This window comes from Eublepharis macularius, chromosome 14 (genome assembly GCF_028583425.1).
Source record: "Eublepharis macularius isolate TG4126 chromosome 14, MPM_Emac_v1.0, whole genome shotgun sequence".
NCBI lineage: Eukaryota > Metazoa > Chordata > Lepidosauria > Squamata > Eublepharidae > Eublepharis > Eublepharis macularius.
The window spans coordinates 42,203,149-42,229,140 of NC_072803.1; the positions used below are offsets into that span (position 1 = coordinate 42,203,149).

The 25,992-nt window shown below is 47.0% G+C and overlaps 1 protein-coding gene across 6 annotated transcripts in view; it reads right to left on the reverse strand.

Annotated features, from left to right (window-relative positions):
* DAB2IP (DAB2 interacting protein) overlaps positions 1-25,992 on the reverse strand; it is a 262,662-nt gene that overhangs the window by 129,580 nt on the left and 107,090 nt on the right. For all 6 annotated transcript variants that reach the window (XM_054997156.1, XM_054997154.1, XM_054997157.1 and 3 more), the window contains exon 3: positions 23,025-23,143. In XM_054997156.1, the coding sequence (XP_054853131.1) occupies positions 23,025-23,143 (119 nt within the window). The remainder of the gene's footprint in view (positions 1-23,024; positions 23,144-25,992) is intronic.

Consider the following 25,992-nt stretch of genomic DNA (forward strand, 5'->3'; position numbering starts at 1 on the left):
TTGTTGGTCTTTAATTGCTGATTATTTCTAAAAATTAGGTGTTAATGTCTTTCCAATTGCTGGACGCCTCAAGGACCCTAATTGGGTGGAAAGGTTGCATACATAGATTTTAAATAAATAAATAATAAAGTGGGATATTAAAATTAACAGGGGGCAAGAGAAGCTGCAGGTGGGGACAGGAAGGATATGGAAAAGCAACAGCAACTCAAAGAAACAAAGATGCAAAATGGGGGCAGACTGGGACAGATCTAACTGGCTACGAAAGCTCCCAGTGGGCACCCATGCAGGAGGGCAAGGAGAGCAGCACTGGCAGCAGTGCTGGGGCTGTTTTGGACCCCCAGCCAGCAGCAGCAACCACAAGTTTAGGCTCGCCTATCACCCTTCCATGCTGCTGCCACCATCTGGGTCTGAACTGAGGGGTGCTTGGCTCAAACCTAGCCCATGACAGTGCAGAAAGAGGCAATAAGCAAACTAACTCCTTTTGCCACTGCTGCTGCAGCCTGGCTCTGAGCCAAGCAGTCCCCAAAGACTTACCTGGGCACTTTAACATCCCAGATCACTCAAGGTGCCAAAGCACGTGAGGGCTGAATTTCACAGACCAATTTAGAACCACTCAGCCTGAGCTTTGGCTGTGGACTGCCAGTCTTAATCTATGGTAGAACAAGAAGACTTTGCACCAAGACTAGCAAGTGAATTATGCTGGGCACCAGCAAGGAATGCCAAGTGCTTGATAGCTACTACAGAGAAGCCTTTCAGAGTGCTTCCCTCATGGGGAAGAGATCCTGAAAGGTTTAGAACTGGAGAGGCATTCTACCTCTGAGGCACAGCACTGGGATCGCTGCCACTCAACTGTACGAGGCCCCTCTGAATCCCAGAGAAGGTTCATCAAACCATCATGGCACAGAAGGTGACGGTCTGATGTACATTTCTTTTTAAAAAATCAATCCGTTCTTAACTGCCATGCTGCTTAAAAGGGAATCATACTCCAGGTTCTTGGCATAAACTTGGGTTGGATAAGGACACTGGATCTCTCTGGTGTGGAAGCATTGGAATGGGAAAGAGGAGTGCATGATGTTCACTCTAGGCATGCCTGACCAATACCTTTTAATCGGAAACCATTTCAAGTGCTGTGGGGACCAACTAGATGTTACAGGGAAGGTGAGTTTACTGCTGGCATGCATCCCCTAAAAGATCCTGCCTGAGGTAATGTCACCATGGCTCCCAGTTTCTCCACCAGGAGCATCCAGTGAACTGCAGCGAGGGAAGGGCTACTTGGGACTTGTCATCTAGCCAAAGCTTAATTTGTATCAAGGCCGATGCCTAGGGGTGGGGAGGAAGAGAACCTGCATAGCATGGAGACGTTCCCAGGTTCAGTTCTCAGCATGTAAGGCAACTTTCCTCTGCCCAAGACAAGGGCGTACCAACTGCCAGTCAGAGGAGACCATACAGCACAGCTAAGAGGCCAATAGTCTGATCTGGCAGCTTTGTATGTTTGTATGTCGAACCAGAAATGATCCCATATTGGGGGGTGGGACAACCTGGGGATGGGACGTGGAAGAAAATGTGGGAGAATGGTTAAGCACCTCCCCTCTCCCATTTGAGTACCTTTCTCAGCAACCTACCTTATTATTATTACCCACATACATTTAGAAGCTTATCTTTTGCTCTACTTCTCTCACATAGGCCGAATCCACACTCACTCACCATCAGCTTATCTTGTGCAGTTGTGGCAATTGGGTTCATTCCGCTACCATGCTGTGCATCATCACATTCACCCTTCCAGTGCGTCTTCATGGCACAATCATTTCTCCACATGCCACTGAGTAAAGCGTTACAGTGGGCGGTTCCATCCTCCGCCGGCACGTCACTTCCCTTTTTTTTTTTTAAAAAAAAAGGTCAATTTTCCAGTATACCGATATTCCAACTTTTAAGAAATGGCAATGTACCCCCCCCTCATCTTTGATTGGCTCATTTTTTGCTTGTCACAGACCACTTTCTAACAATTGGCTGGTTGGTATGGCGGGCAAATTTGAAATTAGATTGTCACATTAAAGGCATTGTCCGGAAATTCTGCTGCTCAGAGTGGTTTTCTGCTTTTAGTAGTTAACAACATGGATGCTCAGAGTATGATATTTGTGATGATGGCTCAGATTGTGGTTGGCATGCTTTGCAGCACAGCCACGCAACACCACGAGATGATGCATTCTGTCTTTCGCACATGGTAGAATCTCCCACCTGTGTCCTAAGCTTTCAGGAATATATTTGTTTTCCATACCTGCCGTTTACTGAAGACGATCGTTGTGGGAAATACAGGATTGCTCGGCTTGGCTCCTTGCGCTCTTAAAAATGGCGGGACACAGTAGGGAAACGGTCCCCATGTGACATGCGCATGCTCTGGTGACCATTTCTTTTCCTGCACAAACCACTGCTCACTACAGTTGGTTTACCAGTATACCGACCTTTCTGCACTGTGCAAAAAAAAAAAGGCAGGGAGAAAACGGATTTCCACCACTATCACGTGATTTGGAAGGAAGGCGCAATTGTGGCGCGGTGATGGCAGGGAATGGGAAAGCGTGTGAGTATCTGCATGAACAGCGCACCGCTTGCGAAAAAGGCACGGAAACAAAAAGGAAGTGTGGATTCGGCCATAGTATTTTCAAAAGGTTCAATCTATACAACAGTCCTATAAAGGCAGGCCACCAGCAGCATCTATCTGTTGTAGGAAGGGTAATGAAACAGAGTCATTTGTCTGCAGCTGAGGACAAGCCGAGAACCACGGTTATCTACCATTAGGGTTGCCAGCTCTAAGCTGGAAAATTCCTGGAGATTTGGGACATGAAGACTGGAGAAGGCAGGGTTTGGGGAGGAAAACAACCTTAGCATGGTATAATGCCACACAGTCCACCCTCCAAAGCAGCCATTTTCTCCAGGCGCACTGATCTCTGTGGCCTGGAGAGTAGTTGTAATTCTGGGAGCTCTCCAGCCACCACCTGGAGGCTGGCAACCCTATCTACCATGCAATTCATTTTGTGAATCATGCCCTCTTCAAAAGCAACAGTTCGCCTTATTTGCTTTAAAGAGCAAGTTTCTAGCTATCATTACTGGTTCTAAAAATAGGCAGGATCCTTTTAACGCTTACGTTCCTCTCCCAATATACACAATGTAACTACTCCCTTACCCAGACCTTCAATTCTACTATTCATTTCTAGTTAATAAGGTACAGGGCTGTTAATTTTAATTTTCATTGTCAACATGCTGTTTCCTCACATTATATGCCAATAATTTTTACATTTTGAAGCACAGAAAGGCAGATTTCATGTTTACTGTTTGCATCGGTGTCCTCTGAAGGTGGTTCCTGAATCCTTCCTGACACATCCTTCTTGGTCATTCATGAAATCCCTCTAGGACTCCCAGCAAAAGAGTTTTCCTTCCCAGCCTTGCTCAATCTCTTTCTCTCTTCATTCCATTTCTTGACTTTTACAATCCCTTGATTGAAAATGTAGGCAGGAAGTCATGTTGATGCATCCAGTAAACTCTCAAATAGGAATGGTTTCACAAGTATTTATATTAGGAATATTTTAAAAAACAAATTGGATACAGTTTGGTGTAGCAGTTAAGAATGGCAGGACTCTAATCTGGAGAACCAGGTTTGGTTCCCCACTCCTCCACTTGAAGCCAGCTGGGTGACCTTGAGCCAGTCACAGCTCTCTCAGCCCCACCAACCTCATAGGGTGATCATCATGAGGATAATAACAACACACTTCGTAAACTGTTCTGACTGTGGCGTTAAGTTGTCCTGAAGGGCAGTATATAAATGGAATGCTATTATTATGTTATTAAAAACCACATAATGTGGTATGGAAGCCTCGGAGTTTCACAGAAACCTTCCTCAGGCATGAAAAGAAAAGACACAGAGAGAAGAGCAATGTTGCTAGTGGATCACACATCAGAAGCCTAATCTGATACAGTCTGAAGATGGAGAGTCAAGATTCATTAGGGTGACTTTAATGCCTACATTGACAGCTTGGTGTAGTGGTGGGAGGCGGGGGCAGGATTTTGTTCCGCAGGCATCCTCTGTAGACAGACAATGTCAAAAGAGATTGTCCCCCCACTCTGGCAGAATTCGGATAGTGTCTGCACACAGCGTGGGTTTGCATCGACAAGCAAGAACAAGCGGGTGTCAGCAGACGACATGCAGATGTAACAAGCCCTCCTACCTACAACTAATTCTCTGAGATCAAGTCAAACATGTCCACCTGACAGATATCATCTCCAAAGCGGGAGACGCTGGGTAAGTTGTTAACACAAACTAATGAAAAAAGAAGAAAAGAATACAACCTTCTCTTCTCTTCGATGCATTCCTTAAAGAGGGTTCTCTTAACAGGAAGATGTTAAAGAAGCTCTGAGCTAGGAAGGCCCACAGTTTTAATCCAGACTAAGGGAAGTTTCTCTGACCCTTAGAAATTTACACATTTCTAATTTGTGATTAAAAAAAGGGAACCTTATCCAGAGTTTCACACTCATAAGAGAAAAAAGGTCAAGGACAAATGCACACAATGGCACTTTTATATGTAAGCTCAAGTTAATTGAAGAGAACATATACAGATGCAAAGCTTGGATGTTAAAAATAAGTGTAATGCTAGCAACCAGGATCCCTACTGAGTGTGTGTTTTCTGGCAAAAGCGGAGTCTGGAGCTGTGAAATAGTTTCATATCATTTATGTCTCTCTCAGCTTTGTAACTGTGATGCCCTTACTGAGAGATTTTGCACTTAGGCTAGAGCGCCTGGTGGTCTGGAAAGAGGTCCAGCTGGCCTGACAAAATACCTTCTAATCACTGGACCACCAGATAGCCCTCAAGATGCCAAGAGGTGTTAGCCAACACCATCCAACACTAATGATTCCACAATTAACATTTCATTTGAGCTAATCTGTTCAGGTAGCCGGCTCAAGGTTGACTCAGCTTTCCATCCTTCTGAGGTTGGTAAAATGAGTACCCAGTTTCCTGGGGGGAAAGTGCAGATGACTGGGGAAGGCAATGGCAAACCACCCCGTAACAAAAAGTCTGCCAAGAAAACGTCGTGATGCGACATCCCCCCATGGGTCAGTAATGACTTGGTGCTTGCACAAGGGACTGCCTTTACCTTTTTAATCTGTCAGTACTGAGGTTCTGAAAAGCTGCACTTGCAATGTGTATGTCCCTGTTTTCAGCAAGAAAAGCTTTCACCTAAAGAAGTTTGAAGCCTCAATACAATATAATTTGCAAAGATCTCCAACTTCTTCTCTCTGCAGTTTCAACTCCAAAATTTCCATTTTAAGTTTGCCTTCCCTGTTTGCAAATTGAACTTATGATTCTTTTATTTTCATGCCATTTTCCTCTGCTTGAATTCCCCCCAAAGTATATAATTTCTCAACATTATTTTGTGCATTGATAAATCAGCACTGCATAGGCACCACTGGCGTACACTGTATATATAAACCTCTTATAAATAGCATACAAAAACAGTACCGTATGCACACAGAATACAAAATGAATTTACAAAACCAACCGAGAAAAGCAGGAAGCCAAAATGGTTGCAAAAATAAGAAACTAAACAAGGAACATTTGGCTTATCCCTAAATATAATTTTAAAAATCAAAATAGGCATTGACTTGGCTGAAATTTACAATTCTTTGTGCATCTTCGGGCAGAAAATTTCTCAGCCCAGTGAATGCCAGATTCTATCACATTCCACTCAGGAGATGAAGCAAGCTCCTCTCACAACGCATCATGTTTTTCACTGGCTCATCCCCTGACCCCTTCTGGATGCCACCTCAACCTGTCAGATTCCTTCCAACTCCAATGCTGTCATGCCTCCTCGTGTTGGAATTCTGCTTTGCCTCAGTTTACCTCCTGGCCCTGCCCAAAGGTGCTGAATTCTTGACACCAAAGTTGTGGAAATTCTGATCAGAGCAACAATCTTCCAGGTCTTCAATAGGCAGCCAGAACAACACACACACACACACACAAAAGTGATCACAAATGTTGGAAAGACATAGCATGAAATTAAAGCATCCACCATATTTCTGCAAATTAAAGCATCCTCCATATTTCTGCAAGTACCAGCAGCGCGGGACGGGGGAGGTAACAGCTTCATGCTTCACTAAACCTATGCCCTGGGTAGGAAAAACTTTGCTCCCTGGTCCACATTGTGATGTCTTGTCAAATTACAGCTGACAATGGGGGGTGGGGATCGTCTGTATCTGTACGGTAATGCTCCTTTTTGTAATTAAGCCCCGGCATCAAAACAATGGCTTTGCTTGTGCAGGAAAAGGTCAGGAATGGCGGCCATCTATTTTGCCAGCTAATTGCAAGATGCATGGAGCCAATTATCGCAGCACTACCTGCATATGGCTGCTCCAGAAAGAGCCAAGCCGTTTTTTTGTGGGATGCCATCAAGGCAGCATAGAAGCCAATCGCTCTGGCCCACGGGGTGGTCTCTGTGTGTGTGTGTGTGTGTGTGTGTGTGGAGAGAGGTGGTGGCAGCACTTGGCTTTGTTTGGGCTGCTGGGAAATTGGGAATTCAGAAATAAACCAGCGAGGGTAGACACTCTGATTCACAGCTCCAGCCTCTTCCCTTCACTGCCCAATTTGCGCCCTTTATTATTGCTCTTCTTGGCAGGACTCCACAGCTGCAAGGGGAAAAAAATATTTGCTCAAACGCACCTGATACAAACCTCTGTCTTTAAAACAGAGGCTGCCACAATTTACAGCAAGTGCCGCAGTGTCTTTGGCTGAATTTGAACCCTGCGCAAAAGACGGCTTGTAGTTTGCGGAGGAGGGCAGAACCTCCATGTTGGGCCTGGAGAACTGCTCTCCAGATGACAGAGATCAGTTCCCCTTGGAGAACACGGCTGCAGCTGAAGAGTGGATTCCATGGCATCACACCCCACGGAATATACCCTACACCCTCCTCAGGTTCCACCCCCCGATCTCCAGGAATGTAGCCCTCAGATACCTTCATATAATTCAGATATGCGATGCTGCTGGGCTTCTCAGTTGCCCACTGGTAGTGGGCAATCTCCGGGGAGGGGGGGGGTTGCCCCATGGCCCGCCAAACAGCAGCGGCACCAGGGTTTTCGGCACCTGCGGCCAGCTGGTGAACTAGGCGCCCGCGCCCGTGCGCACACACATGCACCAGGCTGTGTGTGCGTGTGCCGGCGGCCCGATCACTGTGGTGGGCGGCTGGGACTGCGGGCGGGTAGCCTCCAAACTCTCCCGCTCGGTTGCCCTGCGCTGCCGTAGATGCCCAGCCAGGGGCGTGCTGGCAGCGGCACGGGGCGGGAGGGCTAGGAGGCTGCAGCTCCATGCTGCACGCTCCCACCCCCCCCGTGCCTCCTCCGGCGCCCCCTCCAGCACCCCACGCCGTGAGGCCATCGCCTACCTGGCCTCAATGGGCATGCTGGCCCTGCTGCCAATTGGTGGCAAGCCCATCGGAGATAACCCACCACCAAAAGGCAACCCAGGAAAGCACGTACCACACGCTCCCAGTGGGGTGCAATGATGTTGTTGCTCCCGCTGCAGGCTTGCTCCCGCACGTTGCTGGGGCCAATTTTAGCCTCAAAAGGGCCAGAACATGAACAAGGCACAAGGTGAGCGCCAGGTCCCCCCCTCGTGCCAGGAGGGTATAGGGGCCTGGCAACCCTAAGTGTTGCTGGCAAGATCTCTGCTCCTTTGGCAACTGGTGCCTCCTCTAAAGGCCTGTAATGGCCTAAAGGAGAGGGTGTTCACTAGCACCTTGTTACTCCCATCGCCACACATTTACACTACTTAATAATTCAATGACTCAGCTTGGAATTGAAGCAAAGTGTGTGTGGGGCTGACGAGCTGATCTGCTAGCCTATGCAGATAGGGGCCTACATGGGAGAGGAAAGAGGGTCTTTGCCAACAGTCTCCTTCCCAATCCTGCTCTGTGCACTCGGCCCACATGTTTGCTTCAGTTTAATTCCTGGTCATGCTTTTAACAGGGCCAGCCCATCTCCTAGGTGACCATCTGGGATGCCAGAGTTGGAGGTGCACGAAACAGCTCTGTCGCTGCTCTGTTTACTGCTGTTTTGCTCTCAGAATTGAGGTCTGCTGATGAAAGGACAACCCTGGTATTGGGGGGGGAGGACAGAAGAGGGCAGAGCTTTCCTGTTGCCCCAACAGTGTGGCAGGGGTTGAGGGTAGGGTTGCCAGTCCCCCGCTCCCACCCTCCACCCCCTACCTCCGCTTATCTAGCTGGCGGGGGAAGGTGGGGGAATGCACCTCCAGGCCACGCTCCCGGGTGGTAGGCGTGCCCAAACTGGCCCAGATCGGGCCTGAATTAGGCCACAGCAGAGGGCAAGAGTGCTCTGCAGCAGCCCAATCTGGGCCAAATCAAGCTGAATCGGGCTGCTGCAGAGCGCAACAGCGCTCCCATACTCCACAGCGGCTCAATCCGGGCTGGATTGGGCCCAAATAGGCCCACTGCAGAGCATGGGAATGCTCCCAGGGTGGCCTGTGGCCTGCATGATGACATCACTTCCTGAAAGTGACATCATTGCACAGGCCAGGCCCAGGAGCACTCACGAGATGCATGCACACGTGAACGGGAGAACACAAGGTAGGTGCCAGGCCTAAAGCCTCCTAGTTAAGGGTTGCAGGTTCATTTTGTCTCCCTCGGGGTTAAAGGAGGGGAAAAGAGTGAGGAGTAGGCCTGCTATCTGCCCACCTCCCTGTGGCACAGGAGTGACGCAAGGACAGCAGGTGGCAGGCTTGCCTCCTATCTCCTGGAGGGCAGCGAGGAAGGCAGGAGCACCATTGATGCCTTGGGAGCCAAAATCCCTGGGCTGGCTTTGCCTTTAATCTAGATTCCATTGCTCCAGTGGCTGCATTTGCCTGAATGAAAGCAATCCATCTCTTCCATTTCTAGATGATAATTGTGCCATCATCTGCTATGGATAAGAAATCTTTCTTTGTCAAAAAAAACCCCCAGGACACTGTCAAATGCTGGCTGTATCTACCATGCTCATGCCTGAGGGCTGGGGCTGGATGTTATGGTTATCTGCCAAAGTTATGCTGTGCCTGAACTGTAAGCTGTCTCTTACACTCTCACAGGGTGTAAGTCTGTCTGTTCCTGAAGTTCTCTCTGCTAGACTATGCTCTTGCCTCTGGGCTATGGGAAAGGAAATGTACATAACCTTGAAACCCTGTGTGTCATCTCTCCTTGTGTCTCATCCCCTGCTAATGGCATGTTTCCTAGTGGAATTAGCCAGACTTTAGGAAAAGGGTGGGGGGGTGGATTACTTTTCAATAAAGCTCTTACTAACCAACAGTGGAGACTTTTGAAGGTTACTTGGCAGATCCTTACAAACAACCCATAGGGTTTGACTAGTAGCCACCAGCCCATCAGTGCTCATTAAACCAGTGTCCCCCTAGCCTTCCAAAGTTGTTGAGAGCATCTCTTTCCAGCTAGCTCAGGAATCCATTGACTGCCCAGAAGGCAAACTAAACAATGCAACACTTTTAATTATGGGATTTGCTTCCACCTGGAACATTATATTGGCATTATGATCCATTATTTATTGCAAGCTGTTTTGCATCCCACAAGGCAAAACAAAATTGTTCTAAGCAAGCAAATAAATACATCCCAACAGATGCAACCTCTCCTGCAGGAGTTCCTAATGAGGGTGGGATCTTTGCTTATGTGAACACAGACTGACACCTGTCCCAGTGCCCCCAGCTTGGGCTTACAAATGATACCCACCAGCTCTGAGGTGCCTTCTTGGTTCCAGCTTGTCCTTGCTTCTGTTTGGAAGGGGAAGACAATTATTTCGGCCACTTTGTTCATCAGTGAAATTTTGAGTGGCATGTCTAGCAATTGAAATCTTGTTTGTTGTTTACCTTTTCCCAGGGAACTGTAGCTCTGCAAGAAGAACTTGAGATCTCCAGCAGAAGATACTCACCAAACTACAGTTCCCAGAATTCTTTGTAAGCCAGCTCTGACACTTAAATAGGAACAAAACTTGCAGTGAAGATAGCGCTTTCCCACATGTTCATTTAGAGCGAGTTTTCTGGGTATTCGGCCCACTGTGTGTTAATTGGCTGATGTGTTCTGGAGGGAAACTTTAAAAATCGCAACTTAATTTTAAAAAAATTAAAAACACAGCAATGTTATAACGTTGTTTAATTTTTTTAAAAAATGGAAGAAAAACTGGACTTAAAAATAGAGAAAACACAGATACTCCTGTACTGTCATCCCAAATAGCTTGTGTGAGTGAGAAGATGATTTACTTCATAGTGCTGAGGTTAGCGTGCACATACAACACATAACAAAAGATGATGACTTTTTTTTTTTAAAGATGAGGGCTCAGAGTAGTGGGGGAAGAAAGGTAGGAAAGGGTGTGCTTACACACTGCTATTCAACCACTCAGGACACAGAGGGATAAACGGGAGGACGAAAAGCTGGGCTTACACCGAAGAAAACATTCTGCACTTCAACAAAGCTGCCTTTTAACTTTACTGTTAAAAAAATTGAGGTATGTGTGCACAGGGAGAAAAACTGCAGAAAACCCAGGGAAAAATCAATTCGGTAGCCTTTCACCACGCAGAATATTGGAAGGAATTTGAAGAACTGAACTGAAGTATTTTGACCGTGTGTGGAAATCAGGGAGTAAAGCCAGAAGCAATGAAAAAGCCCCCTGCAGAAAAGCCCACAGACCCCCCCTCCTTTAGAGAAATTGTTCCCTTCCCTCAAGATCCTCAAAATTGACCTTTTGCCTAGATTTTGCAGCATACTTAATATTTAATGGATTAAAAGTCGGACATTAATGGCCTTTTTAAATGCAACCAATTTGCAGTTCCGACATTTATTAAAATCTTAGGGAGAAGGAGAAAAGGAGGCCTATTTTCAGACATTTTTCTCACACAAAGCTGCCCTCTTCCCTCACCTTGTTCCATGATCACCTTTTAAGACTGTCATTAATTAGAGACTGGTAATTAACTTTCTGGTTCGAGAAGTGTTCCGCCAACGAGTTCCATTAAAAAGGCAGATCTGCAGATGCCACAACAAGGTGAAATAAACACAGGTGTTACGGGAAAAGAATCCAGCGACCTTCTGGTTGCCCTTGAGACTTTTCTGGGCTGGAGGGGGCAGGTTCCTTATGGAGTGACAGAGTGGCCGGAGCCATCTTGCTCTTTGAGATCTCTTTCTCTGCATTTGCTTTAGAAGACAGAGGCAAAGATGGGGGTGAGCAGGCGGGGACTTCGGACCACATGGAAGTCTCACAGGCAACTGAAAGCTCTCCTCTTTTAATCCCAGGTAGTGGTGAGGAAATGCACTCTGCAAATGCCCTGGAGCTCTCTTATCTTTACATTTACTTGAGATGTGCACAGAGCCGAGCCCCTACGCACAGAAAAGAGCTGAGCCTTGGCTCAGATGAAGCTCTGCACAAAGACAAATGCAGTAAAAGACTTGTATACTGAAATGGGGGGGAAGCACATAAGAAGTGTAACAGAAATGCTTGTTGTGAAGAGAAGATGGATCCAAAGACTGACCACCAGCTGACAGTATACCCACAAAGTTGCCTTCTACCCAGTCCAGCTAGCTCCATCTTGTGTACTCTGAATGGTGGCATTCCATTTGTGTTTTCCAGCACCTGCTGCCTGGAACCCTTTAGCTAGAAATAACAATAACAACAACAAACAAACAACAACAATCGGTTTATATGCCACCCTTCAGGACAAATTAACACCCACTCAGAGTGGTTTACAAAATGTGTTATTATTATCGTCACGGCAATCACCCTGTGAGGAAGGTGAGACTGAGAGAGCTCCAAGAAGCTGTGACTGACACAAGGTCACCCAGCGGGCTTCAAGTAGAGGAGTGGGGAATCAAACCCAGCTCTCCAGATTAGAGTCCAGCCTCTCTTGACCACTACACCAAGTAACATCACATGTAACCATGTGATAGGTCAGCTTAGGATCTTTACATCTGCCTGCCTTGCTTACAGTCAGTTCTGTAATGCCTGCTCTGACAGACAAGAGAATCTGGGGTCTCCGGTAGAGACAGCTCATTCAGAACATCTGCTGCTTAGAAGAGCTTTTAACTGGACACGCTGTCAGGGAATGAACCTGGGACCTTGTGCATGCAAAGATGGTGCTTGTTCCCATCTTGCATGAATGTGATGGTTCACACTTACATGATCCATATGAAACACATCACATGAGAATGGGCTGCGCTGGAAAATGCTGGTGTTTGTGGGGGTGGGAATCAAAAGTTCTACAAGTGGGGGTTGCATGAAGATTCACTCATACTGGTAAATCTAATTTAGAATCACCAACCTCCAGGTGATGCCGTGGGATCTCCCAGAATTACAGCTGATCTTCAGATTACAAGAGATCAGTTAGTTCCCTTGGAGAAAACGGCTGTTTTGGTGGACTTTATGGCATTATACCATGCTGAGGTCCCTCCCCTTGCCAAACCCTACCTTCCCAGGCAGTAACTCCAAATCCCAACCTGAATTTCCCAACCTGGAATTGGCAACCCTAATCCAGCCTGGAAATTGCTCTCTCTTAAAATGCTGGACACAAGGACATGTTTGAATTGTTGCCTTTGCGTGCTTCTAGCACTCTCTCCTGCTCTGGGTGTTAGAAATGACTATTTGATAGAGCAGGGTAAAGGTTACAGGCCCAGAGGGAAAAACTCTGCTTCTGGAAGCATCTATTGCTTTTAATCAATTCCTTCTCAGACTCTTTTAGCTAGCAGCATTATGCCCAGACATTTGTTGCACACAGAATGTCCTTAGCAAGGAAATAAGGGGTGGGTGGAGCCATACAATTTTTTTTACTGAGACTTACCCATCTTCCTATTACCATAAATCTCAATGGCTTCTGTCATCAAATAAACACTATAAGGATGTTTAAAACATGCATAACATATCTATGACTATCATCTAAATACCACCAGCCTAATAAATAAGTCACACAGCAATAAAACAGAAGTAAAAATTAAAATGCACTGCACACCTTCACAATAATTAAGACTCCTTTTCTTCCAAATTATATCTTGGCTTGCACAGAGAAACCACTGGCAAAGTGATTGATGCAGTAAATTAAATCATTGGGCTATGTTTTTAAGAGCAAGAGATTAGTTACAGTTAGAAAAGCGCAGCAACCACATGGGAAGACACACCAAAAAGATGGGTTATATCTGAAGGTGGATAATCAGTGAGCCAAGAGGAGCCTTGTAGGAAGTTCAAGCATAACTCATGAACAAAGCCCTCAGGCAAATGTTTCCACTACGGGTCACCAAAGGGGTCAGAGTTTCCGCTCAGAATGCGGGCCAAGAACACATGAATAGTTGCACAGCTCTGCGATGTCCGCCTGTGAGGAGGCAGTAATGACTACAGCATCTTTCAGAGCGTGAAGCAACCACCAGTGCTTTGGACAACAAAAAGAATTTAAACAGGAAGCCCAACTGCATGTGAAACCAAACTCAACCCTTCTCTCTTGAACTAGAACAGAATCTGAAGCATTATTTGGAAATGGGGCAGAACCTTAAAAAGCAAGTTTAGGCACCAAGTTCAGAATAAAAGCTCACCTACAAAAAAAAAAAGAGACATAAGGACACCCACTGGCACAGCCAGTTCAAAGTATCTGGGACGCCTGTTGCTTTTTACTGCCTGGCCAACAGTGCCACACGAGTCTAGCAGGTGAGATCTGTTACCTTCCATGTCACTGATGGCCAAAACTGAATCTCCATGGGGCATCAGTGCCCTCCTTACTGTGTTGCCCCAAGCAGTTGCTTAGGTAGCTTGGCTAGAAAACTGGCCCTTCTCACTGGCCTCCACTGAAATGAACCACAAACATGTGAAGTAACATCCATGCCAGGGAGGTTGCTTGCTGTGGTTCCTTGCCACCACCATTTTAAATTTGTTTTTAAAATGTATATTCAACATATTGCTAGACAGGATGATATTGGTGACTGGCACACATTGGAAAGTTACTGCCTAAATGGTCATAAGTATTCACCCCAAGACATGCTTGGAAAGGGATAGTTCCAAGAGGGTAGCTCTGTAGGTTTGCCACAAACAAAATAATAAAGAGTCGCTTTTTCAGCACAGCTGAATAAGTCAAGGGTCTGGAGCACCTTTCCCATGGAGAAAAGCAAAACTATTTGGGGATTTTTAGGAAAGAAAAAAGGTAACTGCTGTGGGGGAACGATAGAAATCTACAGAATTATGAATGGTACAGAGAAAATGGATAAAAGAGGATAATTACTCTACCATCGTGCTAACAAACAGGGTCAGCCAGTGAAACTGAGTGGTTCAGCACTTCAATTGACACATCACTAACCTGCAAAATTACCTGCCCGAAGCTATGCTGATGGCAACTGGCTTAAGATGGTTTGAAAAAGATTAGACACAGAAAGGTCTATAAACAGTTAAAAGGAACAATCCATAAATGGACCCTCCACTTCCTTAAGAACTCTTGCTGGAGCAGACTTCAGAGCCAAACTAATGTTTGCTTTTTTAAAGAGTTAGGTCGAGATTCCCCAGGCCAAACTTAGGTCCCCTTCAGCCCCACAGCAGCTGCAGGGAATGCCATTAAAAAATAAAGCAGAGCCTGTTTAGGTTTGGAATGCCCTGCAGGGGTAAGGCTCCTGCCTCCCTCCCAGCTGTTTAATGCACCAAATGCTGGAAGGTCTCACACTGGTGATGGCCAGTCTAAAAGGTGCAAGGAGGGCTCCCTGGAATATCACAGGGGCCTGTGGGCCAATTGCAAGAGGTACCTGACTGAGGCTGAAGAACACGATTCTCTTGTTCAGTTCACTCAGTTGCATCCAAACACTTCTTCTACCGGGAAATGAGGGATCCAACATTGCCATTTGAGGTGGGCCCTCTGTTGAGTTTTGGTGCCTCACTACACTGACCCCCCCTCCTCATGCCAGCCATGGGTATAATCCACTATAATTAAATAGTACAGGTTAAAAATCAAATGTAGTATGGAAAGTTATACTTATGGGTGAAAGTTAACACTTAGTTTAATCCAGTCACCTTAAATTGCTCCTCAGTCCCCCCTCTGGCTTTGCAAACCAGCAGTGTGGATCTGAACAGCACCTTGAGCTTTCCCACCTGAACCAGAACCAAAAAAGTTCCAGTTGATGGGTGCAGAATCAGGTACTAAGCCTTTATTGCCTCAACCCAGAACAGTTTCCATCACAGTTGGATCCAAACCAGAACTGAGATAGGGTTTGTCTCCCTGTTTCAAATGGGGCTCAGTACCAGAAGCTGCAACTCTTCCAGGGCTCAGTTTGGAGGAAACGGTATTGAAACTTCCGCCCCACTGCGATTTCTTCCTGGAACCCCCCGTGCTGATCAGAACTGTCCATGCTACAGATTGGAAATGCATGCAGATCCTTTTTGCTCATTTTCTGTCAGTGTATCCCAGATTTTTGGGGGTGTGTGGAGAAGGTATATGTTAGATTTGAATTTGGATACAGTGAGACGTATCCAACCATCCATGAACTTTGTGGAGCTGGAGTTTCCCATGTTCCCCTCCCACTGCTGTCCACTGATCCCTCTGAAATTTTATTCCTGGGGTTCAGCAGACTCCCCTGGAACAACACTGGGGAGCAAAGTGGGAGGGGTAGTCAGTGGAGATCGCCACCCTTTCTTTGGAAGACTGGAGTCCCATTAAGACTTTGGAACCATGTGACTGGATACATGCCATTTATAATGAAAGTATTAATGAAGTGTGAATTGCTACACATATCAAATACATATAAAACATGGATGATACACATATCAACATGCATAATGCTAATGCAACGACACCTGTGAAGTTCACAGAAATCTGAAGTGGCTCATGGGATGGATGCAGAGCAGAGCAGCATAACTCTGAACTGAGTGGCATCCTGAATTGAACACACACACACACACACACGTGTGCGCACGCGCGAAGCTGCCTTATACTGAATCAGACCATGGGCCCAGCAGGGACAGTACTGTCTACTCAGTCTGAGAGCAGCTCTCCAGGGTCTCAGGCAGAGGCCTTTCACATCACCTCCTACCTGGTCTTCTTAACTGGAGATGTCAGGGATTGAACCTGGGACCTTCTGCATGCTAAACAGAGGCGCTTCCATTGAGCCAAAGGAGGCAGCCTCTTCTTGGGGCAGATCTGAGGCATCATTCAGAGCAGCAGACCAATTTGACCCACAGGGAGACAAACCACTAGGAAGTTCCTCTGCACAAAGCTCGCTGAAATGGAATGCTGCTGTGCACAGATTTTGCTTCCCCCCCCCCTGAGAAAGCTGGCCAGATTTTGAGGGCCCTTTAAGATTGTAGGTGGCTACTGCAGCTTGAATGTTTGCAGAAGCAGCCTCTCCACCCTCACAAATATGCTCAACTCCCAAATCTGTAAATAAACCAACCATTACAAAAGGCCGCAGGAGTCTCCAGCAATTTCTCCTCCTAAGAAGGCTGCTGCTTAACACCAGAGCTCAGAAGAAGGGCTGTCCTCTCCCCCTCCTCCCCAGCAGCACTGAATTGGGGCCATTACGGCAGTGTCAGGCCTCCTACCGGGTAATCAGGCTTCTGTTTTCAAAGAGAGCTATTGAGGTCAGCAAGAGGCCTTGTGCAGACAAGACAAAGGCAGGTTCCACTCAGGGTGGCCACTGCCAGCAAGGCACAAAGCAACACATAGGTACTTCTGCCTTGGTGATTCTGCCATTTGGCATGACAGCCGTGCCAGCCTGGAAGGTGAGATGTAGGAATGAGAATGCCTGGCTGCTTCAGCAAATGCTGTGGAGAAATCTGCAACAGCCCAGCAAATAGTCCAGGACACTGTAGCAGTTTAGAGACTGACCTGAGCTATGGCTGGATGGGAAAGCCCAGCTCAGCCACACTGTGGGAAGGGCGAAGGAATAACAGGGAATATGGTTTTCAGTGGGGTGGTGCAGCACTAGAAGTTGCAAGGCTAAAATCGGAACAGATGAGACAGCTGTGAAATCTGGACATATGAGGCAGCTTTACACCCAGACATCCTACAGCCCATACACCCCAATACCGTCTTCTCCAAACGACAGTGGTCCACTAGGGTCTCCAGGGATCGTTTAAGGAGTAGCGCTCCAACTCTCCTTTAAAACTGGCTGCCTTGGTGTTCTTGGACACACAATGCTGCCATTTACCCAGGACAGCCCTTGGCCCTCCAGAGCCCAGTAGTCAATGCTGACTGGCAGCAGCTCTCCAAGTTCTAAGGCAGAGAAGGGTCTTGCCCATCATATTATTTTTTCAATCGAGACACTAGGACCAAACTGAGAACCTCTTGCATGCGAGACATACCTTTGGCTCATCTAGCTCGTAGTGTCTCCTTGGACAGGCAGCAGCTCTCCAAACATCTGTCCCAAGCGTTCCCTTTATCACTCATCTATGACTCCTGCTCTCCAACTCAATCCTGGAATCTGCTTTGGGGTTTCATGGGACAATAGGGCAAAAGAAGAGAGTGGTTTGGAGATCTCCCAAGGCTGATTAACCAAAGACCACCCACACACCTGGATAGCCCAGGTGAGCCTGAACTTGTCAGATCTTGGAAGCTAAGCAGGGATGGCCCTGACTAATAATTGGAAACCTCCAAAGAAGACGAGGGTCTCTATGCAGGTAATGGCATACCACCTCTGTTAGTCTCTTGTCTTGAAAACCCCAGCAACAGTTGCCATAAGTCAGCTATGACTTGACAGCACTCTCTACCACCACCACCCACACATATCAAGCATGAGGATATAGAGCTTCTGGCAGAAAGGGATACAGAAATCAAGATGGTTGTTGTGGGTTTTCCGGGCTGTATTGCCGTGGTCTTGGCATTGTAGTTCCTGACGTTTCGCCAGCAGCTGTGGCTGGCATCTTCAGAGGTGTAGCACCAAAAGACAGGGATCTCTCAGTGTCACAGTCAGTGTGACACTGAGAGATCCCTGTCTTTTGGTGCTACACCTCTGAAGATGCCAGCCACAGCTGCTGGCGAAACGTCAGGAACTACAATGCCAAGACCACGGCAATACAGCCCGGAAAACCCACAACAATCATCGTTCTCCGGCCGTGAAAGCCTTCGACAAGAAATCAAGATGTTTAGGAATTAAATTAACACCGGACAAAAAAGCATAGCACCATTATGTTCTATGGCATTCTGGAAAGCACACAGTCTGCACTCCACCCTACCAATGACTGGAAGATGCCCCTTCCTTCATCTTGAGCATTATAAAACAATGAATGTGGTCCTAAAGGTCCCTTCTCGGGGGTCAAGAGGAACCATCTTGAATGTGGGACATGTTGGACCCTTGGGACTCTGCCTATATCGTTAGGCAAAAGGGGTGGGAGCTCATTTCCAAAACAAGGTTGGGCAAGATGTACCATGAATTTTGCTGGTGCTGAGTGAATCAGGACAAACCTACTCCCGCAAGATGCAGGACTGGCCTCCATGCTTAAACTAGGCGTAGCCAAGTTACTGGAGGATTGGTCTATCAATGGCCATAACAGCTAAATGGAGCCTCCATTTACAGAAATAGAACATCTGTGATTACAATATACTGGGGAATGGGGATAAAGGAGAAAGCATGGCTTTGCTATAAGCTTCCACAGGTATCTGCCTGGTTACATCTGGAAACGGCATCTCCATGAGTCTTTGGTCCGAGCCAGCAGAGCAACTCCTCCATCTTATGCCCCTGCCAGAGGAGGAGCTTAAACTCCTCAGAGACAGCTTTTTCTCAGCTGAACCACACACTTGCAATGACTTACAATGCGCCTGTGTTCATGTCTTTGCCTTGTATTTGACAGCCTTTATTCATGGCGTGTTCCCGCTTGCTCCTTACCTGGGGTCCTACAGCTTAACCATGTGGCTCTCCAGTGGAGAAGGCTGCAAAGTGCCCCTTCCAAACCTTTATTCAGAAACTAAATCCATTTTGCCCGGAGGCGCCCCGCCCCTCTTCTGCAAAAGGTCCGCCCGGCGCAGCCCATCGGCATAAGCCAGCAGCGGTAATTGGCGGTCCCTCCCGGTGGCCTCCGCGCCCCTTCCCAGCCGGGCCTGAGCTGCGGCGCCGCTCCGCGCGCATTTCAGGGCAGCAAAGTCCTCCCAATTAAGGCCCGGCGCTTCTGCCAGAGGCCTTGATTTGCGGCCGATGCTGGAGTGGCCGAGAGCAAAGATGAACATCCAGTGCGGCATGATAAGAACTTTTCGCCAGCCGCGGCCATCCATCAACGCGCCGGAGAGCTCGTTAACAAACAGCCGCTCTCGCGGCACCCCCCGCTCGCTCTAACAAGCCATTTGACCGGCCGATGGATTAACGGGAGGAGGCGGGCCGCTCAGTTCCAGGAATGGGGCTCGTCCGCTCCCTTCGCGCACAGAGAGCTGCCCCGGTGCTCGTGTTAGGGGTGGCACCGCATTGCCGCTTCCTGCCTGCCTCGTCCCCCAGATTCCGGCTTCTCTTTTGCGTCTCCCCTGCCCGAATCATGATTCTTTATTACCGTATCATTTTCTGCTTTCTTGCGCTGAATGCACGACTTTTGGCATTAGACACTGTCGATATATTCTGCATACAAATGATGTACATGGTACGTAAAAAGGCTGTATACTTTGCACAGCAAATCTGTATAATATGCATAACGGAGACGGTCTACAAAACCAACAGTGAAAAGCAGAAAACCAAAACCATTGGTTAAAAAAATGCAAAAAAATAATTTAAAAATGAAACGCAGGGCATATGTTCATCCCCGGCTTATGCAGCAGGAGACAGAAAAGTTGGAAGACGATACCCCACACTGGGTAAGATCAGTCACTATCTCAGACTTGACTTCACCTCCCCTTCTACCCATCAGCCCTTGATAGTCAATCACCCCCCAAATTTCTGATAGACAAGGAACACCTATTTTAAAAATTCAAACAAGAAGCATATTTGACTTTTTAAAGAAGTTTAAACTTTTAGAGTAGAAAAGAGTAACTTGCCCTCAAAGAAAACTACCAAGTGTGTTTTTGGCCATACCTCTTGACTGGAAAAAGGTAAGCTCAGAGCAGCAACTCATGCAGAGCTGCAACAGGCAGTTTTCTTTTTTGACTCTGAAATGGAAGAGACTGATCCAATCATCCCAAAAGCAGAGAGGTTAAAATTATACAGATGATGTTTATTTGGATGTTGGCAAGGCAAGCACAGCAAAGCATACAGAGAGGCAGTGGGTAGCCTCCTTTGATAGCACCTACTGTGGGCTCCCAGGAGAATCTTTCATTACTTGATGAAAGTTACTACCAAATAGCTTTTACATTTGGTGTGATCCTGGATTTTTTCTTGCAATCACAGGAGGTGAAGGAGGAGCTGAAGTCACAGGAATGAGAATTAATTACCCCTATCAAGGTCAGCTGTTCCTGATATTTTTCAGAAAATGCAGACATGTGGACAAAGAAAATTGCAGGTTCTGCTTTTCGTGCTAACATACCACTTGCTAGAGAAAATGGGAAATCTTTGTAATCAAGTGAGTGCTCTTAATCACACACACTTGTACATTGAATGCAAAAGTCACCACCTGTACAACTCAGCTTTTAAAAGGCAAAAAAGTTCCTAGTCCTTAAGACTGCATATATAGGCTTGAAGGCATGAGTGGACAGTGCCTGCTGAAATCTCAGAGCAGCCCAGTGGCAGTGAGTGCTGAGCAAGATTTCAGGGGCTTAAAGGGTGGGGCTCTGGTGCCCTCTTTACCCCTCCCCATTTTGTCAGAAGCAGAATCACTTATGCAATATGAACATACCTCTTGGAGGACCAAAAGCTGAATAGCATCCTTCAAACAAAATCCATTTCATCTCCATGAAATGTACAGGTTGCAGAATCCAGCTATTTAGGGGCAGATTTGTCATTTAATAGTATCAGGCAGCCCTGATCATTGCAATGGCCCTTTTGTTCTCTGCTTTCCCCCAAAGGCATATAAACCCAAATGCTGTTAATAACACCACACTTTGGAACAATCAATATCCTAAAAAGAGCCCCACAGGGTTCTGAAGGAGATCACAACCAAAATGTACACAAACACACACCAAAAGCCCCAGCCTCAATACAAGATGGAGTCTGCAGTCACATTCCCACAGGGTAACCTGCTGGCCTGAGGAACAACGGGCAATACAGCTGGCCAATAATGGGGGGGGGATACCAGACCCCCCCATCCCATTTCAACATAGGCTCAATTGCAGGCATCTCTCTGTGTTGCAAAGGGTTGAAGCTAAGCGTTGTTCAGAGACACTGAGGCGTGGTCTAGGAACCAAGGAAGGGGGAAAAAATCTCACTGGCTGCATTTGTGGATGTAACAGGTTAAAAAGGGGGTAGGGGGTAGTAGGAGGCATTCTTTATCCCCAAGAGGAAACACACCTGGGTCAATTGCTTCCAACTTGCAGTCAATGGGGCAGGACAGTAGATTGATGTGTATGAGAAATCATTCATTCCTAAAAAGGGCGGGGGGAGTACTGGGTCCTGGCCTATCAGAAACTCTGGCTGAACCCCCACCTCTCCATTTCCAGCTGTGTAGTGCTGTGGTGAGGGGAGACCTTGAGCCTGGAACCTATGTCTTCCTAAGGAATGAAGCAAGGCAAATTTTATTGCCCCCAAAATACAATGTTGTGACATTTGCTTGCCTTGATCTGAAACAACGCTACTTCCTGCTACACTCCAGTTCACACAGAGATAAAACTTGTGTGTACACGCATAAACGACACAGATGTGCAACATCTATAGCATCTAGCTTCCCGTTCAGACAGCATCCTTTCCATTGGTACTGAAGACTTTGTGCCTGGAACACCACCCGGCTCTTACAACCTAGGCAAAGATATTTTTCAAGCTGCTGCATCTCGTCTTCTCTGTTCCAGATGTCAACTCAGAAGCATTACAATGCACTGGCCAGCTAGCCCTCTCCACACTGTCTCTGCTTCAGAGTAGGCTCAAACCAAGGTGGCCAGATGCCCCTTGTGCTGGGCAGATTCAGAACTGCCCACATTGACACCCCTTTCTTCTTCAGACCTAGGAAACGCTCCCCAAAAACACACTAAAAAACCCCCCAAAGGACACAATTGGGCAGACGCCGGAACAAAGCCCGCAGCCAGTTTGTTGGAAGACTTGACTCAATGCACTCTGGTTAATTAAACCTCCCTGCTTGGCATACACAGATCTCAAGGATTGGAACTAAATTATGTTGACAAGGTACACAATGCTATTGTGCTGCTCTCTGCAAATATTTGCATCACAGCCAAAGAAAGCGGTCATTTTAAAGAGAGCCTTTCATTTGCCAAACCTGGAAAACTGGCTCCCTCCGAGCAAAGTGATGTCCTTGACTCCAGCCCTCAAGTTCAAATATCAAAGGTTGCTTTATATTTGGGTGGGTGTGGCAGACAAACACACGCTTTTGACAATGGATAATGCTCCCCCCCCTCAAGCACGCACACTAGGCTAAAATGCCCTTCCAGGTTCATCTCACATCGGCACATGTGAAATACAACCCTCTGACCTAGCTACACATCTTGCCACACCACACACCCTTCTCTTGACCAAAAGAAACATTCCGTATTGATATGGTCAAGGAGGAAGCAGATGAGACCTCAGTCCAACAACCAGATTTACACTCAGTATTATTCAAAAATACAGATCACAGGGAAGGAAATTGTAAATGCCTGGCAGTCTCCAACTCTGTTCCATTTCAGTGGCTGCACCAGTTCCCCAGCTGGTCACAAGCCGAGGGCATCGTTTGACCAGGAGCCCCACCCCCTACCTGCCCCAAACAAACAGATTCCTAAACCACATTAGATTAATTGGGGGAAAAACAAAACCTCAAAGCTTCCAATTGCAGGGTCTACAGAAAAAGAAAATTAAGCTGCCAATAGCTGTAATTAAGTGAACCGCCCTCCTGTCATACATCAGGCCCTTTACGCCGAACGCCTGAAGGGGCGATGGCTGTATGCAAAATATGAAGACAAATTGATATTCTTGTCCTGAGGTGGACACCTTACCTCTCATTGTCCACGGTTCTGAAGCCAGGTAGAATATGCCGGAAACTGCTGTTTCTGTCAAGCTTGGGCTGGCTCTTTGTCCTTTTGATGGAGCCTTTAAGCCGGCGGCTCAGGAACCCCTGTGAGATGAGAGAGGGAGAGGGAGTTACCAGACAGGCGCCGAAGACGCCCCCAAAGCTACACCCGAGCGATGGGCAAGTTTCTGGCTCCGGCTCTCTTCGGTCTCATCAAGAGACTTCACTGCCTTTCTGCCGAGGCACGAAGATGCCATCCAGCATCTGCTTGGAAAGGCCGGCAAGCTACGTCGGCGTGAGACTCCCCTAAGCCTCCGTTTCCCTGGCAACCATCCGCTCACATAAAAAAAAAAAAAGAATCACCGTCTGAAATACAAGACTAGTCTATTGCCACTCCAGGCATACTGAAAGACGCTGGGCTTGTAAGGGGAGAATGTGTGTGTGTGTGTGTGGGGGGGGGGTCCATTGTGCTGTGCCTGGCATTTGGTGCCACCAACCAGCAGCACAAAGGTTAACTCATTTCAACTGAAAGGTGGGCAGACCCTGGCTCACCTGGGCAGTTGACAGAAATGTTGCCCCAAGCCAATATACAAATGCATCCTTTCAGACAGTTGTGCACAAATTCACACATGGCACAGCTGTACTGCAAACTTAAAACCAGCTTAATTGCTATCATGGCTCCCTGAAGGATTCTGGGAACTGCAGAGCTCAGTGGCTGCTCGACATCAACACCATTTCAGGAGTGGGGCAAAGAGGTGCGGGGGGCAGGAGTGAATATCTCAGCACAGTTTAAATCTTGAATATTTTGGAGATTATACTGCAACATTTATTTCAAGTGACAGTTTCTTTTTAGCACAAACCCCTTGTCTTTGCCTTCAGAGCCCTTCAGCCCGCTTACTCTCTGTTCTCTGTGATGTTCGCTTCTCTAGTTCCAAAACCATCAGACATCTCTTGCCTCCTTCAATGACTGCCTTCCTTCCAAGCTGTTGTTTCTGCCTGGAATGACTTCTCAATAAAATACAGCTGGACCACGGTGTGAATGTTAAATTAACCAAATAACACCGTGCTGTGAACTGGTAATTAACAATACAAAGTTTACTTTTAACAGTACTTGATAATTGGATATAACATGCACACAGGCAGATATACAACCACAAAACAAAAATCATTCACTATATACAGGAATTATTCTTCCCACAATACCAGTAATTCAGTAATTCGGTAATTCTGTTCATGAACACACAACCTACACACATCTGGTTGTAGCATGCATTTCAATGCCTTCCTCAGAGTCACATTACACAAGCTGCCTGCACACAGCAAGCGTACAACTTATAGGTCTGCCTTTGAATTGAGTTAGAGCGTTCCACCTCTCCTTTCCTTTCATGCGGCTCAGTCGGTAACTCCAGAGATCTGTTTTTCAGAGCATCCACACAACATAATCCTTCATTCTCCTTCCATCTCCATCTGTGGTTTCTGTTTTGTTCCAGTGTTTCCCAAAGCTACTTCCAATCTCTCCACAAAGATCAGAGTCAAAGCAGGTTTGCTCACAATGTGTGTGGGAAGGTGCAGATTTCCACACACGTACAGCACCATTTCCCATCCATGTCCCACTGTATCCACCATTTGGCCTGCTACTTTGCTTCAAAATCATGAAGGTCAATCTGATGACAGTAAGACTCGCCTTTTACTATCCACATATAACCATGAGATCATTGAGTCTGTGGCTAAATTTCTTTGTTGTGTGTCAAAGAGGAGAGGAACAGTTTAAGTGATGGGGTAATGGATGTTTCTTTTTGTCTCCTTGCTGACTGTGCATGTATATGCTGTTATGCCAATAAAGGTATTCGATTTCAATAGGATTTTTGTTGGGGGGATGGAGGAAATGGAGCTCACAAGGGGATATCACCCTTGTGTGGATGTTCTATTGTCACTGCAAACGCCTTTGCATTCACAGCAGCAATGAGTGCACAATGGGGAATTGTCCCCATGTGGAAGTAGCGCTGAAAAACCCGAGCTGTTCTGTTTTGCTTCATTCAAATACCTCCTGATCCCTTTATCTCTGCCATGAAGCTTTCAGCACATCCCTTTTCCCGCTACTGAAACTTAATTTAAGCGCATGCAACTGGGATGGATGCAGATTCTTCCAGTGTTTGTCCCTCCATTCCCTCTTGCCTCTCTGACAGCAAGTTATTAAACTATCAGTTCCTTGGAGCAGGGACTTGTACTCCGTAAAGTACCGTGCACATTGATGGTGCTGCATAAAAATACCATCTCATAACCTGCTATATGGTTGAGGAGCTCCTACGTGCTATAGACACTCCTGGAGAATATATCCCAGGGCATTCTCTTGGTTATTTCTGACAGGTCTCCCCAGGCTAGCAGCTGCTCTGTCTGACCTGAGAATGCAGCCGGCACTCTTCTACAGCTGTCCGGTCACCCAGGAAGACCCATGAGGGTGACGGACAAGCCATCTTCCAAGGATGCTCATCCATCATCACCACCTTCCAGGGCAGAATTTGAAAGCAACACAGCCTTATACAACTGTGGCCAGTGTTCTATCAACAGCACAAGACTTAGCTGGCCCGTAGTCCCTTCCTTTACAAGCTCAACTCTTAATGCTGCTTCGTTGGTTATCATTACAAATCCAGTGCTTGCCATGATCTCAAGAGCAGACTTCTCCATCCTTTGAGCTGGCGAACCTGACTAAGAAACACGCACACACAACTATTTCCAACACGGGATCCAGGGTTCATCTTGCAAAGGCAACAAAACACAAACCATCAGAGAAGGCAAGGGGGCAGTGCCAAGAGAAACAGACGATACCGTGGAGCAGGCGCTCGAGAACGGCGCCACAGATGCTTTGGGGACTAATAAACGCTGCCTCCCCCACCACATACATGCTTTGGGGTCACCACTTGGCTTCTAGCCCTGCTCCTGTGCCGTTTAAGAGC